Consider the following 18,938-nt stretch of genomic DNA (forward strand, 5'->3'; position numbering starts at 1 on the left):
AGAAGAAAGGAAAGACAGGAGGTCCTGATGATTTAGTAATAGAACAAATAATCGCCCTTGAAGATTATGGAATTGAAAAACTTACTGATTTAATCAATGACATTTATGAGACTAGAATAATACCAGAAGAGATGAAAAAATCAGTATTTATCACTCTTCATAAGAAACCTGGAGCAATAGAATGTGAATTTCATAGGACCATAAGTTTAATGAGTCATATCACCAAGTTGCCTATTAGTACATTGATACCATACTGTTCAAGAATCTTCAGATGAATGATTTATAATGAGTAGATGGCAAGAGGATTTGTGAACAGCAAAATCAGTTCTAGATTCATCAAATGTGAATCCAAGGCTTCATTATTTACACTTATGTTTGCATTTAATAAACAGAGGATATAAGAATGGCCAGATTTTTTAAAAAAGATTTTTGAAGTAAACTTAGAAAATTTGGTTTCTTAAACAGAGTCTGTTGATGATTGTGAGTATTTAGCTAAAACCTGTTTAAATGACTATGAAATCACTCAGTGTGCACGTGATTTTGTTTCACATTTTTGTTTTTGATCTAAAGTAATGTAGCTACCAGCTGAAATATTAAACTTCAGTCTTTAATTGAGACGACATTTGAAGGGACGTGGATTAAACATTCATCAACCATAAGAGAAACTGCCCTGAAATCTCTGGTGTTCAACCCAGTCTCTAATTGTTTTGAAAATCCTGTTCCCTAGTTCAGTATTTCTATACAACGTATATAAAGTGCATACAAAATACATCACTATCTTGACATTAGAGGAGCTTTTTTTCTCAAGTTTGGGAATGTCTAAACTGTGTTTAAAACATTTATATAATTTTCTGCGTTCAGAATGTCCATTAAAAATGGACATTTTGCTTTTAATATAATCAGACATGTCAAGCACTTACCGATTGGAAGTTGGGATTCCGGTCTTTTCAAAAGCGGTTGGTAGGTTTGATCTTCTGTTTGCATTATTTCACACTGACTGGTATTTGCAGATGCTAGTTTAAAAGATATTTAATTATATATATGAATCTAAGCTTTCTACACAATATATAAAATGTATCAACACTTAATTCAGAGTGCAGGTTTTGAATTTTCACACTTTTCGCCATTGAGCTATTCTGTATTTGTTGCAAATAACTACAAAATGTTTAGACTAAATTTACTGTAATAGTTCATACTGTATATGTCATCATATACCACCTGGAGAGTTGTTTTCTTGCAGACGTTCAGAGTAGAGTGAAGGAAACCAATAGAATCAAAGAAGAAAGCTTTTCACAAACAAAAACTGACAAACAACCAATATGCAAAAAAAGATGCACTGTATAAATAAAAAAAGAAGTAAATAAATAATACTGAGATCATGAGTTACATAGTCATTCAAAGTGTCCATTGGTTGTGGAATCAACTCAGAGTTGGCATGAGTGAAATTATCTACCCTGGTTCAGGAGGATATTTAAAATTTTAATTATTTTAACATTTTAATTCTTTCCACATCTTGCTTTGATAATTACTTAAAATGTATATCTGCCTAGAGAATTATTTTTCTTGATAGAGAGCCAAGTTAATACTAAATGCTCTCTTTTAATATATCAAATTCTGTCCATATCTGAACTTAAGACTTCTTTGTTTTTACACCAAACTATAATTTCTGCCCAGAAATTAGATTTCCTGCAATTTTGTTACACTAAATATGTGCCGCATTTCTGCAATTAGTAGAAATGCTAAAAATTTGAGTACTGGCAAAATTTATTTCTAAAAAACGTTTGGATTAGTTTTTGCATGTTTTGCTTCAAAAGGAGATTTATGTAAATATCCAAAGATGGCTGCTTCCAAACGCTGCGGGTGCCTGGTCATTGCTGCTAGGGATCATGGGAAACATGACTTGACTTCAAAGTAGACCCTTCATTTTCTGCAGTAAATCACAGTGAAGGAAACATCTTCAGCATCAGCACTGGGAGGCGAGGCTGGCTCTTTCAGAGAGTAAAATATTCTTTCCCAGTTAGGACACATCATGCTATGTGTGATTTACACCTGAGTGTAGGGCCTGCTGTTTGTTTTATTGTAAGTGAAAAAAGTTATATAGTACATATTTGCAACATTTATCAATTAAAAATTAGCTGTCAACACCACAGTGATGTCAAATTGTGTTGAATTACACACAGAAAATGACAACTGAGCTGAAGTTATTTGCATCTTGAATTATTTGATCCGACTTCATGACTAGTGAGACATCTCCATGAAATTTGAACAACTTAAAGGATATTGAAACACTGTTTATGAGCATTTCACACATAAAGCACAGTAAAGGTTTTCAATTAGATATTGAATGGTATTTCATTAGATCTAAAATAATACTTGATAACTCTTCAGTGAAAATGTCTTCCCCACCCAATTCCAGTGAACAGGACGCAAGTGCTGATTATTGTAATTGAATAGTAAGATGTTAAATGTTTTCATGTCCATTATTGATTGCTTTCCAACATCATGTTAACATTATTTAAATTGTACTAAACATACACAATATTAGCTGAATGTACAATGACTTTGTTTAAAAAAAACAATAGAACCTGACACACTAAATACATTTTTGAAACCTTCATGGAAAATTGTGAAATAGTGGTGTGCTAGTTATATTTACTATCTATATTAGTAATTTCATCCGGGCTCCTCAGCTGTGGTTGGTAACTCATCTAGGAGAAGGAAAACTCTGATCTCAAACCTCTTGCAACTATATCCACTCATAGGAAGGCTTTGGGAGTAAACCCCGAGGGAAAAATCCAGAGCTGGAGTCCCTAAGGCAGTCCTATATTGAGTTCAATGCTGACTGGCAACTCCTGCGACGGTGCGGGTGCCAGACTGCATCAGTCTCTGCAGTTCCTTCGGGTTCATCAGGTGCGTGGAGAGGGAGAACTTGCTACGTGGACAACAGCTTGCTATCCATATTGTACTGCCCGGGCTTGCATATCTAGACAGCTAGGATGCAACATCCATGGTTGACCCTGACCTAAGGAGACCTCATCATCAACGGAGGGAATGCAGTATGAGTATTCAAGTTTATCTAAAAGTCAGAGTACTGGTGAACTTTATCTCTTAAAAAATGTTAAGTTATTTTTTCAAGTTTTGGTTGAAAAGGAAAGCAGATCTATGTATATATCCAATGATGGTTGCCTGCTGACGCTACAGCGACCAGATCCTTGCCACTAGGGATCATGGGAAGTGTGACCCAGCCTTAAAGTATTTTCTTCAATCTGACACAAGAGATTGTGTCTGCTGGTTCAACATATATTCAGGAGAATTATAGAATGTTATCTATTGTTACAGATGGAACAAAACATAATTTAACTGGGAATGTTGGTGTGTATTTTTGTGCCTGAATTACAGGTAATAATAAAGTAATGACTTACTAGTCGGTACCAGTATAGACAACAGAATTGGGTGCCATCATGTTAGGCTTACAGTGGGTGAATGAAATTATCCATATAAGGTTGTATTTTGTTCCAGTTCCTTTTCAGTTTTGATGAGTCTTATAAGAAGTCATTCTAGTGGTAGATCAGAAGTATTGTTGGAGGCTCAAACATTATTTTATATACAAAGTCACAAACAAGAGAAAATCTGCAGATGCTGGAAATCCAAGCAACACACACAGAATGCTGATGGAACGCAGCAGGTCAGGCAGCATCTATAGGAAGATGTACAGTCAACTCATTGGTATTCATTTCCAGTTCCCTGGCTGCTGTCTCCATCCTCATTTGTCTTTGTCTTCCTCTTGCTTTCTTCCCTTCAATCTTTCCCATAATTACCATGCATTCTAGCTCCTCTTTCCTAATCACATGTCCAATGAAGTCATGTTGCCTTTTCATGATCTCAGACATTATTTCTCTTTTTGTGCTTGCTCTGTTCATGACATCATCATTAGATATTCGATTTGTCCACGATATTCTTTGCATCCTCCTCAAAAACCACATCTCTGCTGCTTCAATTTATTTCCTCATGTTACTAGATATTGTCCAACATTCTGAGCTATATAACATAATTAGATAAACGTAACATTTCAGTACTCTGAGGCGTGTTGTCAAGCCTAGTTTAGTGTCGGTCAGTATGCTCTTCATTCTCGTAAAGGTGTCTTTTGCCATCCCTATTCTTCTTTTGAAGTCCATGTCGCACCTGCCATCTGATGTCACCCAGCTTCCTAAGTAGCAAAAGTTCTGTACTTGTTTAATGTCTTCCCCGTTATTCTCAGCCTGAAGATAGGATTCTCCTTCTTTTTGGATATCACCACATAATTTGCCTTTTTGCAATTGATAGATAGACCCATTTTTGCATGTTCTTCAACAACTATATGAATTAAGTTTTGTAGTCCTTCCTTCGTACTTGCAATTAACACAATGTCATCTGCATATCTGAAATTATTGATGTTTTCACCACCAACTTTGATTCCCAAGATGTCTCTTATTTTTTGTAATATTGTTTCACTGTACACACTAAATAAATCAGGGGAGAAAACAAACCCTTTTCTTAAGCCTTTCTTGATTTTCGTAAACTGACTCACTTCTCCATCTGTTCTTACAGCGGCAGTTTGTTCCCAGCACAGATTTCTAATTAGGCAGAGGTCTTTTGAATCTAGATCTAGAGTTTCCTGTAATATTTCAAATAACTTATTGTGCTTCACTTTATCAAATGCTTTTGTGTAGTTGATAAAACAAACAAATCTTTTTGCACTTTCTGAGAGTATCCTTAACATCAATATCGCGTTTGTTGTACCTTTGTCTTTCACAAAACCACATTGTTCTTTACCTATTTCAGCTTGTATCTTACTTTTAGCTCTTGTCATCAAAATTCTTAGAAGCATCTTGGTGATATGACTCATTAAAATTAGGGTAATTCAAGACACTTATGGACCTGGAAAAGTCCAGGTGATAACGCCAGAAATCAAATTGACTTTATTATTATAAACCAAAGACTTAGAAACTGAGTGACTCAATGCAAAACATATCCAGGTGCAGACTGTAATAGTGACCATAACCCAGTAATATCTCATGTAAAAGTAAAACTGAAAAAACTAAAGAAGCAAAAACCCGAACAATCCCTTGACTACTCGTAATTAATTAAAGAAGAAAGCTTAAGACAAAAATTTACAATTGAAGTAAGGAATAGATTTCAAAGTCTAGAAATAAAATCTGGTGAAGATGATAGCAATCATGTAGAAATGAAGTTTAACTCTCTAAAGGACGACTTGGTAGAATCAGCAAAGTCAGTGATTCCTAAAAAAAAGAAAAAAACACTAAGAATAAATGGATGACAGATGAAATCAAAAATCTGATGGAAGAAAGGAGACAGAAGAAAGCAAATCCTATGGAATATAAGTCCTTAGATAAAAAAGTTAAAAGCTGATGTCAAAAAGCCAAAGAGGAATGGTTAAACTAGGAATGTGAGCAACTGGGAAGAATCCCTATTACTGATCCAAAAAGGTTACATCAACAAATCAAGAATATCACTGGTAAAAAGCTCCTCTGTTCTTCAGGTGGATGTTTGAAAGCAAAGGATGGTACCATTATCATGGAAAAAGATGAGATTATGAGCAGATGGACTGTGTATATTCAGGAATTGTTTGAAGATGATCGAGGCGAAAAACCAGAAATTAAGAAGAACATTGAAGGTCCAAGTATTTTACAATCTGAAGTTCATAATGCAATAACTAAGAAGAAGAAAGGAAAGACAGGAGGTCCTGATGATTTAGTAATAGAACAAATAATCGCCCTTGAAGATTATGGAATTGAAAAACTTACTGATTTAATCAATGACATTTATGAGACTAGAATAATACCAGAAGAGATGAAAAAATCAGTATTTATCACTCTTCATAAGAAACCTGGAGCAATAGAATGTGAATTTCATAGGACCATAAGTTTAATGAGTCATATCACCAAGTTGCCTATTAGTACATTGATACCATACTGTTCAAGAATCTTCAGATGAATGATTTATAATGAGTAGATGGCAAGAGGATTTGTGAACAGCAAAATCAGTTCTAGATTCATCAAATGTGAATCCAAGGCTTCATTATTTACACTTATGTTTGCATTTAATAAACAGAGGATATAAGAATGGCCAGATTTTTTAAAAAAGATTTTTGAAGTAAACTTAGAAAATTTGGTTTCTTAAACAGAGTCTGTTGATGATTGTGAGTATTTAGCTAAAACCTGTTTAAATGACTATGAAATCACTCAGTGTGCACGTGATTTTGTTTCACATTTTTGTTTTTGATCTAAAGTAATGTAGCTACCAGCTGAAATATTAAACTTCAGTCTTTAATTGAGACGACATTTGAAGGGACGTGGATTAAACATTCATCAACCATAAGAGAAACTGCCCTGAAATCTCTGGTGTTCAACCCAGTCTCTAATTGTTTTGAAAATCCTGTTCCCCAGTTCAGTATTTCTATACAACGTATATAAAGTGCATACAAAATACATCACTATCTTGACATTAGAGGAGCTTTTTTTCTCAAGTTTGGGAATGTCTAAACTGTGTTTAAAACATTTATATAATTTTCTGCGTTCAGAATGTCCATTAAAAATGGACATTTTGCTTTTAATATAATCAGACATGTCAAGCACTTACCGATTGGAAGTTGGGATTCCGGTCTTTTCAAAAGCGGTTGGTAGGTTTGATCTTCTGTTTGCATTATTTCACACTGACTGGTATTTGCAGATGCTAGTTTAAAAGATATTTAATTATATATATGAATCTAAGCTTTCTACACAATATATAAAATGTATCAACACTTAATTCAGAGTGCAGGTTTTGAATTTTCACACTTTTCGCCATTGAGCTATTCTGTATTTGATGCAAATAACTACAAAATGTTTAGACTAAATTTACTGTAATAGTTCATACTGTATATGTCATCATATACCACCTGGAGAGTTGTTTTCTTGCAGACGTTCAGAGTAGAGTGAAGGAAACCAATAGAATCAAAGAAGAAAGCTTTTCACAAACAAAAACTGACAAACAACCAATATGCAAAAAAAGATGCACTGTATAAATAAAAAAAGAAGTAAATAAATAATACTGAGATCATGAGTTACATAGTCATTCAAAGTGTCCATTGGTTGTGGAATCAACTCAGAGTTGGCATGAGTGAAATTATCTACCCTGGTTCAGGAGGATATTTAAAATTTTAATTATTTTAACATTTTAATTCTTTCCACATCTTGCTTTGATAATTACTTAAAATGTATATCTGCCTAGAGAATTTTTTTTCTTGATAGAGAGCCAAGTTAATACTAAATGCTCTCTTTTAATATATCAAATTCTGTCCATATCTGAACTTAAGACTTCTTTGTTTTTACACCAAACTATAATTTCTGCCCAGAAATTAGATTTCCTGCAATTTTGTTACACTAAATATGTGCCGCATTTCTGCAATTAGTAGAAATGCTAAAAATCTGAGTACTGGCAAAATTTATTTCTAAAAAACGTTTGGATTAGTTTTTGCATGTTTTGCTTCAAAAGGAGATTTATGTAAATATCCAAAGATGGCTGCTTCCAAACGCTGCGGGTGCCTGGTCATTGCTGCTAGGGATCATGGGAAACATGACTTGACTTCAAAGTAGACCCTTCATTTTCTGCAGTAAATCACAGTGAAGGAAACATCTTCAGCATCAGCACTGGGAGGCGAGGCTGGCTCTTTCAGAGAGTAAAATATTCTTTCCCAGTTAGGACACATCATGCTATGTGTGATTTACACCTGAGTGTAGGGCCTGCTGTTTGTTTTATTGTAAGTGAAAAAAGTTATATAGTACATATTTGCAACATTTATCAATTAAAAATTAGCTGTCAACACCACAGTGATGTCAAATTGTGTTGAATTACACACAGAAAATGACAACTGAGCTGAAGTTATTTGCATCTTGAATTATTTGATCCGACTTCATGACTAGTGAGACATCTCCATGAAATTTGAACAACTTAAAGGATATTGAAACACTGTTTATGAGCATTTCACACATAAAGCACAGTAAAGGTTTTCAATTAGATATTGAATGGTATTTCATTAGATCTAAAATAATACTTGATAACTCTTCAGTGAAAATGTCTTCCCCACCCAATTCCAGTGAACAGGACGCAAGTGCTGATTATTGTAATTGAATAGTAAGATGTTAAATGTTTTCATGTCCATTATTGATTGCTTTCCAACATCATGTTAACATTATTTAAATTGTACTAAACATACACAATATTAGCTGAATGTACAATGACTTTGTTTAAAAAAAACAATAGAACCTGACACACTAAATACATTTTTGAAACCTTCATGGAAAATTGTGAAATAGTGGTGTGCTAGTTATATTTACTATCTATATTAGTAATTTCATCCGGGCTCCTCAGCTGTGGTTGGTAACTCATCTAGGAGAAGGAAAACTCTGATCTCAAACCTCTTGCAACTATATCCACTCATAGGAAGGATTTGGGAGTAAACCCCGAGGGAAAAATCCAGAGCTGGAGTCCCTAAGGCAGTCCTATATTGAGTTCAATGCTGACTGGCAACTCCTGCGACGGTGCGGGTGCCAGACTGCATCAGTCTCTGCAGTTCCTTCGGGTTCATCAGGTGCGTGGAGAGGGAGAACTTGCTACGTGGACAACAGCTTGCTATCCATATTGTACTGCCCGGGCTTGCATATCTAGACAGCTAGGATGCAACATCCATGGTTGACCCTGACCTAAGGAGACCTCATCATCAACGGAGGGAATGCAGTATGAGTATTCAAGTTTATCTAAAAGTCAGAGTACTGGTGAACTTTATCTCTTAAAAAATGTTAAGTTATTTTTTCAAGTTTTGGTTGAAAAGGAAAGCAGATCTATGTATATATCCAATGATGGTTGCCTGCTGACGCTACAGCGACCAGATCCTTGCCACTAGGGATCATGGGAAGTGTGACCCAGCCTTAAAGTATTTTCTTCAATCTGACACAAGAGATTGTGTCTGCTGGTTCAACATATATTCAGGAGAATTATAGAATGTTATCTATTGTTACAGATGGAACAAAACATAATTTAACTGGGAATGTTGGTGTGTATTTTTGTGCCTGAATTACAGGTAATAATAAAGTAATGACTTACTAGTCGGTACCAGTATAGACAACAGAATTGGGTGCCATCATGTTAGGCTTACAGTGGGTGAATGAAATTATCCATATAAGGTTGTATTTTGTTCCAGTTCCTTTTCAGTTTTGATGAGTCTTATAAGAAGTCATTCTAGTGGTAGATCAGAAGTATTGTTGGAGGCTCAAACATTATTTTATATACAAAGTCAGAAACAAGAGAAAATCTGCAGATGCTGGAAATCCAAGCAACACACACAGAATGCTGATGGAACGCAGCAGGTCAGGCAGCATCTATAGGAAGATGTACAGTCAACTCATTGGTATTCATTTCCAGTTCCCTGGCTGCTGTCTCCATCCTCATTTGTCTTTGTCTTCCTCTTGCTTTCTTCCCTTCAATCTTTCCCATAATTACCATGCATTCTAGCTCCTCTTTCCTAATCACATGTCCAATGAAGTCATGTTGCCTTTTCATGATCTCAGACATTATTTCTCTTTTTGTGCTTGCTCTGTTCATGACATCATCATTAGATATTCGATTTGTCCACGATATTCTTTGCATCCTCCTCAAAAACCACATCTCTGCTGCTTCAATTTATTTCCTCATGTTACTAGATATTGTCCAACATTCTGAGCTATATAACATAATTAGATAAACGTAACATTTCAGTACTCTGAGGCGTGTTGTCAAGCCTAGTTTAGTGTCGGTCAGTATGCTCTTCATTCTCGTAAAGGTGTCTTTTGCCATCCCTATTCTTCTTTTGAAGTCCATGTCGCACCTGCCATCTGATGTCACCCAGCTTCCTAAGTAGCAAAAGTTCTGTACTTGTTTAATGTCTTCCCCGTTATTCTCAGCCTGAAGATAGGATTCTCCTTCTTTTTGGATATCACCACATAATTTGCCTTTTTGCAATTGATAGATAGACCCATTTTTGCATGTTCTTCAACAACTATATGAATTAAGTTTTGTAGTCCTTCCTTCGTACTTGCAATTAACACAATGTCATCTGCATATCTGAAATTATTGATGTTTTCACCACCAACTTTGATTCCCAAGATGTCTCTTATTTTTTGTAATATTGTTTCACTGTACACACTAAATAAATCAGGGGAGAAAACAAACCCTTTTCTTAAGCCTTTCTTGATTTTCGTAAACTGACTCACTTCTCCATCTGTTCTTACAGCGGCAGTTTGTTCCCAGCACAGATTTCTAATTAGGCAGAGGTCTTTTGAATCTAGATCTAGAGTTTCCTGTAATATTTCAAATAACTTATTGTGCTTCACTTTATCAAATGCTTTTGTGTAGTTGATAAAACAAACAAATCTTTTTGCACTTTCTGAGAGTATCCTTAACATCAATATCGCGTTTGTTGTACCTTTGTCTTTCACAAAACCACATTGTTCTTTACCTATTTCAGCTTGTATCTTACTTTTAGCTCTTGTCATCAAAATTCTTAGAAGCATCTTGGTGATATGACTCATTAAAATTAGGGTAATTCAAGACACTTATGGACCTGGAAAAGTCCAGGTGATAACGCCAGAAATCAAATTGACTTTATTATTATAAACCAAAGACTTAGAAACTGAGTGACTCAATGCAAAACATATCCAGGTGCAGACTGTAATAGTGACCATAACCCAGTAATATCTCATGTAAAAGTAAAACTGAAAAAACTAAAGAAGCAAAAACCCGAACAATCCCTTGACTACTCGTAATTAATTAAAGAAGAAAGCTTAAGACAAAAATTTACAATTGAAGTAAGGAATAGATTTCAAAGTCTAGAAATAAAATCTGGTGAAGATGATAGCAATCATGTAGAAATGAAGTTTAACTCTCTAAAGGACGACTTGGTAGAATCAGCAAAGTCAGTGATTCCTAAAAAAAAGAAAAAAACACTAAGAATAAATGGATGACAGATGAAATCAAAAATCTGATGGAAGAAAGGAGACAGAAGAAAGCAAATCCTATGGAATATAAGTCCTTAGATAAAAAAGTTAAAAGCTGATGTCAAAAAGCCAAAGAGGAATGGTTAAACTAGGAATGTGAGCAACTGGGAAGAATCCCTATTACTGATCCAAAAAGGTTACATCAACAAATCAAGAATATCACTGGTAAAAAGCTCCTCTGTTCTTCAGGTGGATGTTTGAAAGCAAAGGATGGTACCATTATCATGGAAAAAGATGAGATTATGAGCAGATGGACTGTGTATATTCAGGAATTGTTTGAAGATGATCGAGGCGAAAAACCAGAAATTAAGAAGAACATTGAAGGTCCAAGTATTTTACAATCTGAAGTTCATAATGCAATAACTAAGAAGAAGAAAGGAAAGACAGGAGGTCCTGATGATTTAGTAATAGAACAAATAATCGCCCTTGAAGATTATGGAATTGAAAAACTTACTGATTTAATCAATGACATTTATGAGACTAGAATAATACCAGAAGAGATGAAAAAATCAGTATTTATCACTCTTCATAAGAAACCTGGAGCAATAGAATGTGAATTTCATAGGACCATAAGTTTAATGAGTCATATCACCAAGTTGCCTATTAGTACATTGATACCATACTGTTCAAGAATCTTCAGATGAATGATTTATAATGAGTAGATGGCAAGAGGATTTGTGAACAGCAAAATCAGTTCTAGATTCATCAAATGTGAATCCAAGGCTTCATTATTTACACTTATGTTTGCATTTAATAAACAGAGGATATAAGAATGGCCAGATTTTTTAAAAAAGATTTTTGAAGTAAACTTAGAAAATTTGGTTTCTTAAACAGAGTCTGTTGATGATTGTGAGTATTTAGCTAAAACCTGTTTAAATGACTATGAAATCACTCAGTGTGCACGTGATTTTGTTTCACATTTTTGTTTTTGATCTAAAGTAATGTAGCTACCAGCTGAAATATTAAACTTCAGTCTTTAATTGAGACGACATTTGAAGGGACGTGGATTAAACATTCATCAACCATAAGAGAAACTGCCCTGAAATCTCTGGTGTTCAACCCAGTCTCTAATTGTTTTGAAAATCCTGTTCCCCAGTTCAGTATTTCTATACAACGTATATAAAGTGCATACAAAATACATCACTATCTTGACATTAGAGGAGCTTTTTTTCTCAAGTTTGGGAATGTCTAAACTGTGTTTAAAACATTTATATAATTTTCTGCGTTCAGAATGTCCATTAAAAATGGACATTTTGCTTTTAATATAATCAGACATGTCAAGCACTTACCGATTGGAAGTTGGGATTCCGGTCTTTTCAAAAGCGGTTGGTAGGTTTGATCTTCTGTTTGCATTATTTCACACTGACTGGTATTTGCAGATGCTAGTTTAAAAGATATTTAATTATATATATGAATCTAAGCTTTCTACACAATATATAAAATGTATCAACACTTAATTCAGAGTGCAGGTTTTGAATTTTCACACTTTTCGCCATTGAGCTATTCTGTATTTGATGCAAATAACTACAAAATGTTTAGACTAAATTTACTGTAATAGTTCATACTGTATATGTCATCATATACCACCTGGAGAGTTGTTTTCTTGCAGACGTTCAGAGTAGAGTGAAGGAAACCAATAGAATCAAAGAAGAAAGCTTTTCACAAACAAAAACTGACAAACAACCAATATGCAAAAAAAGATGCACTGTATAAATAAAAAAAGAAGTAAATAAATAATACTGAGATCATGAGTTACATAGTCATTCAAAGTGTCCATTGGTTGTGGAATCAACTCAGAGTTGGCATGAGTGAAATTATCTACCCTGGTTCAGGAGGATATTTAAAATTTTAATTATTTTAACATTTTAATTCTTTCCACATCTTGCTTTGATAATTACTTAAAATGTATATCTGCCTAGAGAATTTTTTTTCTTGATAGAGAGCCAAGTTAATACTAAATGCTCTCTTTTAATATATCAAATTCTGTCCATATCTGAACTTAAGACTTCTTTGTTTTTACACCAAACTATAATTTCTGCCCAGAAATTAGATTTCCTGCAATTTTGTTACACTAAATATGTGCCGCATTTCTGCAATTAGTAGAAATGCTAAAAATCTGAGTACTGGCAAAATTTATTTCTAAAAAACGTTTGGATTAGTTTTTGCATGTTTTGCTTCAAAAGGAGATTTATGTAAATATCCAAAGATGGCTGCTTCCAAACGCTGCGGGTGCCTGGTCATTGCTGCTAGGGATCATGGGAAACATGACTTGACTTCAAAGTAGACCCTTCATTTTCTGCAGTAAATCACAGTGAAGGAAACATCTTCAGCATCAGCACTGGGAGGCGAGGCTGGCTCTTTCAGAGAGTAAAATATTCTTTCCCAGTTAGGACACATCATGCTATGTGTGATTTACACCTGAGTGTAGGGCCTGCTGTTTGTTTTATTGTAAGTGAAAAAAGTTATATAGTACATATTTGCAACATTTATCAATTAAAAATTAGCTGTCAACACCACAGTGATGTCAAATTGTGTTGAATTACACACAGAAAATGACAACTGAGCTGAAGTTATTTGCATCTTGAATTATTTGATCCGACTTCATGACTAGTGAGACATCTCCATGAAATTTGAACAACTTAAAGGATATTGAAACACTGTTTATGAGCATTTCACACATAAAGCACAGTAAAGGTTTTCAATTAGATATTGAATGGTATTTCATTAGATCTAAAATAATACTTGATAACTCTTCAGTGAAAATGTCTTCCCCACCCAATTCCAGTGAACAGGACGCAAGTGCTGATTATTGTAATTGAATAGTAAGATGTTAAATGTTTTCATGTCCATTATTGATTGCTTTCCAACATCATGTTAACATTATTTAAATTGTACTAAACATACACAATATTAGCTGAATGTACAATGACTTTGTTTAAAAAAAACAATAGAACCTGACACACTAAATACATTTTTGAAACCTTCATGGAAAATTGTGAAATAGTGGTGTGCTAGTTATATTTACTATCTATATTAGTAATTTCATCCGGGCTCCTCAGCTGTGGTTGGTAACTCATCTAGGAGAAGGAAAACTCTGATCTCAAACCTCTTGCAACTATATCCACTCATAGGAAGGATTTGGGAGTAAACCCCGAGGGAAAAATCCAGAGCTGGAGTCCCTAAGGCAGTCCTATATTGAGTTCAATGCTGACTGGCAACTCCTGCGACGGTGCGGGTGCCAGACTGCATCAGTCTCTGCAGTTCCTTCGGGTTCATCAGGTGCGTGGAGAGGGAGAACTTGCTACGTGGACAACAGCTTGCTATCCATATTGTACTGCCCGGGCTTGCATATCTAGACAGCTAGGATGCAACATCCATGGTTGACCCTGACCTAAGGAGACCTCATCATCAACGGAGGGAATGCAGTATGAGTATTCAAGTTTATCTAAAAGTCAGAGTACTGGTGAACTTTATCTCTTAAAAAATGTTAAGTTATTTTTTCAAGTTTTGGTTGAAAAGGAAAGCAGATCTATGTATATATCCAATGATGGTTGCCTGCTGACGCTACAGCGACCAGATCCTTGCCACTAGGGATCATGGGAAGTGTGACCCAGCCTTAAAGTATTTTCTTCAATCTGACACAAGAGATTGTGTCTGCTGGTTCAACATATATTCAGGAGAATTATAGAATGTTATCTATTGTTACAGATGGAACAAAACATAATTTAACTGGGAATGTTGGTGTGTATTTTTGTGCCTGAATTACAGGTAATAATAAAGTAATGACTTACTAGTCGGTACCAGTATAGACAACAGAATTGGGTGCCATCATGTTAGGCTTACAGTGGGTGAATGAAATTATCCATATAAGGTTGTATTTTGTTCCAGTTCCTTTTCAGTTTTGATGAGTCTTATAAGAAGTCATTCTAGTGGTAGATCAGAAGTATTGTTGGAGGCTCAAACATTATTTTATATACAAAGTCAGAAACAAGAGAAAATCTGCAGATGCTGGAAATCCAAGCAACACACACAGAATGCTGATGGAACGCAGCAGGTCAGGCAGCATCTATAGGAAGATGTACAGTCAACTCATTGGTATTCATTTCCAGTTCCCTGGCTGCTGTCTCCATCCTCATTTGTCTTTGTCTTCCTCTTGCTTTCTTCCCTTCAATCTTTCCCATAATTACCATGCATTCTAGCTCCTCTTTCCTAATCACATGTCCAATGAAGTCATGTTGCCTTTTCATGATCTCAGACATTATTTCTCTTTTTGTGCTTGCTCTGTTCATGACATCATCATTAGATATTCGATTTGTCCACGATATTCTTTGCATCCTCCTCAAAAACCACATCTCTGCTGCTTCAATTTATTTCCTCATGTTACTAGATATTGTCCAACATTCTGAGCTATATAACATAATTAGATAAACGTAACATTTCAGTACTCTGAGGCGTGTTGTCAAGCCTAGTTTAGTGTCGGTCAGTATGCTCTTCATTCTCGTAAAGGTGTCTTTTGCCATCCCTATTCTTCTTTTGAAGTCCATGTCGCACCTGCCATCTGATGTCACCCAGCTTCCTAAGTAGCAAAAGTTCTGTACTTGTTTAATGTCTTCCCCGTTATTCTCAGCCTGAAGATAGGATTCTCCTTCTTTTTGGATATCACCACATAATTTGCCTTTTTGCAATTGATAGATAGACCCATTTTTGCATGTTCTTCAACAACTATATGAATTAAGTTTTGTAGTCCTTCCTTCGTACTTGCAATTAACACAATGTCATCTGCATATCTGAAATTATTGATGTTTTCACCACCAACTTTGATTCCCAAGATGTCTCTTATTTTTTGTAATATTGTTTCACTGTACACACTAAATAAATCAGGGGAGAAAACAAACCCTTTTCTTAAGCCTTTCTTGATTTTCGTAAACTGACTCACTTCTCCATCTGTTCTTACAGCGGCAGTTTGTTCCCAGCACAGATTTCTAATTAGGCAGAGGTCTTTTGAATCTAGATCTAGAGTTTCCTGTAATATTTCAAATAACTTATTGTGCTTCACTTTATCAAATGCTTTTGTGTAGTTGATAAAACAAACAAATCTTTTTGCACTTTCTGAGAGTATCCTTAACATCAATATCGCGTTTGTTGTACCTTTGTCTTTCACAAAACCACATTGTTCTTTACCTATTTCAGCTTGTATCTTACTTTTAGCTCTTGTCATCAAAATTCTTAGAAGCATCTTGGTGATATGACTCATTAAAATTAGGGTAATTGAAGACACTTATGGACCTGGAAAAGTCCAGGTGATAACGCCAGAAATCAAATTGACTTTATTATTATAAACCAAAGACTTAGAAACTGAGTGACTCAATGCAAAACATATCCAGGTGCAGACTGTAATAGTGACCATAACCCAGTAATATCTCATGTAAAAGTAAAACTGAAAAAACTAAAGAAGCAAAAACCCGAACAATCCCTTGACTACTCGTAATTAATTAAAGAAGAAAGCTTAAGACAAAAATTTACAATTGAAGTAAGGAATAGATTTCAAAGTCTAGAAATAAAATCTGGTGAAGATGATAGCAATCATGTAGAAATGAAGTTTAACTCTCTAAAGGACGACTTGGTAGAATCAGCAAAGTCAGTGATTCCTAAAAAAAAGAAAAAAACACTAAGAATAAATGGATGACAGATGAAATCAAAAATCTGATGGAAGAAAGGAGACAGAAGAAAGCAAATCCTATGGAATATAAGTCCTTAGATAAAAAAGTTAAAAGCTGATGTCAAAAAGCCAAAGAGGAATGGTTAAACTAGGAATGTGAGCAACTGGGAAGAATCCCTATTACTGATCCAAAAAGGTTACATCAACAAATCAAGAATATCACTGGTAAAAAGCTCCTCTGTTCTTCAGGTGGATGTTTGAAAGCAAAGGATGGTACCATTATCATGGAAAAAGATGAGATTATGAGCAGATGGACTGTGTATATTCAGGAATTGTTTGAAGATGATCGAGGCGAAAAACCAGAAATTAAGAAGAACATTGAAGGTCCAAGTATTTTACAATCTGAAGTTCATAATGCAATAACTAAGAAGAAGAAAGGAAAGACAGGAGGTCCTGATGATTTAGTAATAGAACAAATAATCGCCCTTGAAGATTATGGAATTGAAAAACTTACTGATTTAATCAATGACATTTATGAGACTAGAATAATACCAGAAGAGATGAAAAAATCAGTATTTATCACTCTTCATAAGAAACCTGGAGCAATAGAATGTGAATTTCATAGGACCATAAGTTTAATGAGTCATATCACCAAGTTGCCTATTAGTACATTGATACCATACTGTTCAAGAATCTTCAGATGAATGATTTATAATGAGTAGATGGCAAGAGGATTTGTGAACAGCAAAATCAGTTCTAGATTCATCAAATGTGAATCCAAGGCTTCATTATTTACACTTATGTTTGCATTTAATAAACAGAGGATATAAGAATGGCCAGATTTTTTAAAAAAGATTTTTGAAGTAAACTTAGAAAATTTGGTTTCTTAAACAGAGTCTGTTGATGATTGTGAGTATTTAGCTAAAACCTGTTTAAATGACTATGAAATCACTCAGTGTGCACGTGATTTTGTTTCACATTTTTGTTTTTGATCTAAAGTAATGTAGCTACCAGCTGAAATATTAAACTTCAGTCTTTAATTGAGACGACATTTGAAGGGACGTGGATTAAACATTCATCAACCATAAGAGAAACTGCCCTGAAATCTCTGGTGTTCAACCCAGTCTCTAATTGTTTTGAAAATCCTGTTCCCCAGTTCAGTATTTCTATACAACGTATATAAAGTGCATACAAAATACATCACTATCTTGACATTAGAGGAGCTTTTTTTCTCAAGTTTGGGAATGTCTAAACTGTGTTTAAAACATTTATATAATTTTCTGCGTTCAGAATGTCCATTAAAAATGGACATTTTGCTTTTAATATAATCAGACATGTCAAGCACTTACCGATTGGAAGTTGGGATTCCGGTCTTTTCAAAAGCGGTTGGTAGGTTTGATCTTCTGTTTGCATTATTTCACACTGACTGGTATTTGCAGATGCTAGTTTAAAAGATATTTAATTATATATATGAATCTAAGCTTTCTACACAATATATAAAATGTATCAACACTTAATTCAGAGTGCAGGTTTTGAATTTTCACACTTTTCGCCATTGAGCTATTCTGTATTTGATGCAAATAACTACAAAATGTTTAGACTAAATTTACTGTAATAGTTCATACTGTATATGTCATCATATACCACCTGGAGAGTTGTTTTCTTGCAGACGTTCAGAGTAGAGTGAAGGAAACCAATAGAATCAAAGAAGAAAGCTTTTCACAAACAAAAACTGACAAACAACCAATATGCAAAAAAAGATGCACTGTATAAATAAAAAAAGAAGTAAATAAATAATACTGAGATCATGAGTTACATAGTCATTCAAAGTGTCCATTGGTTGTGGAATCAACTCAGAGTTGGCATGAGTGAAATTATCTACCCTGGTTCAGGAGGATATTTAAAATTTTAATTATTTTAACATTTTAATTCTTTCCACATCTTGCTTTGATAATTACTTAAAATGTATATCTGCCTAGAGAATTATTTTTCTTGATAGAGAGCCAAGTTAATACTAAATGCTCTCTTTTAATATATCAAATTCTGTCCATATCTGAACTTAAGACTTCTTTGTTTTTACACCAAACTATAATTTCTGCCCAGAAATTAGATTTCCTGCAATTTTGTTACACTAAATATGTGCCGCATTTCTGCAATTAGTAGAAATGCTAAAAATCTGAGTACTGGCAAAATTTATTTCTAAAAAACGT

General features: G+C 34.5%; 1 protein-coding gene across 1 annotated transcript in view; it reads right to left on the reverse strand.

Moving 5' to 3' along the window:
* LOC140729855 (uncharacterized) overlaps positions 1-18,135 on the reverse strand; it is a 58,272-nt gene extending 40,137 nt beyond the window's left edge. The window contains exons 1-4 of the mRNA XM_073050065.1: positions 18,078-18,135; positions 12,359-12,451; positions 6,640-6,732; positions 921-1,013 (exon numbers count right to left, since the gene is read on the reverse strand). Of these exons, the coding sequence (XP_072906166.1) occupies positions 921-1,013; positions 6,640-6,732; positions 12,359-12,422 (250 nt within the window). The 5' untranslated portion in view covers positions 12,423-12,451; positions 18,078-18,135. The remainder of the gene's footprint in view (positions 1-920; positions 1,014-6,639; positions 6,733-12,358; positions 12,452-18,077) is intronic.
* Positions 18,136-18,938: the final 803 nt, after the last annotated feature.

The sequence above is a fragment of the Hemitrygon akajei genome, chromosome 6 (genome assembly GCF_048418815.1).
Source record: "Hemitrygon akajei chromosome 6, sHemAka1.3, whole genome shotgun sequence".
Taxonomy (NCBI): Eukaryota; Metazoa; Chordata; class Chondrichthyes; order Myliobatiformes; family Dasyatidae; genus Hemitrygon; species Hemitrygon akajei.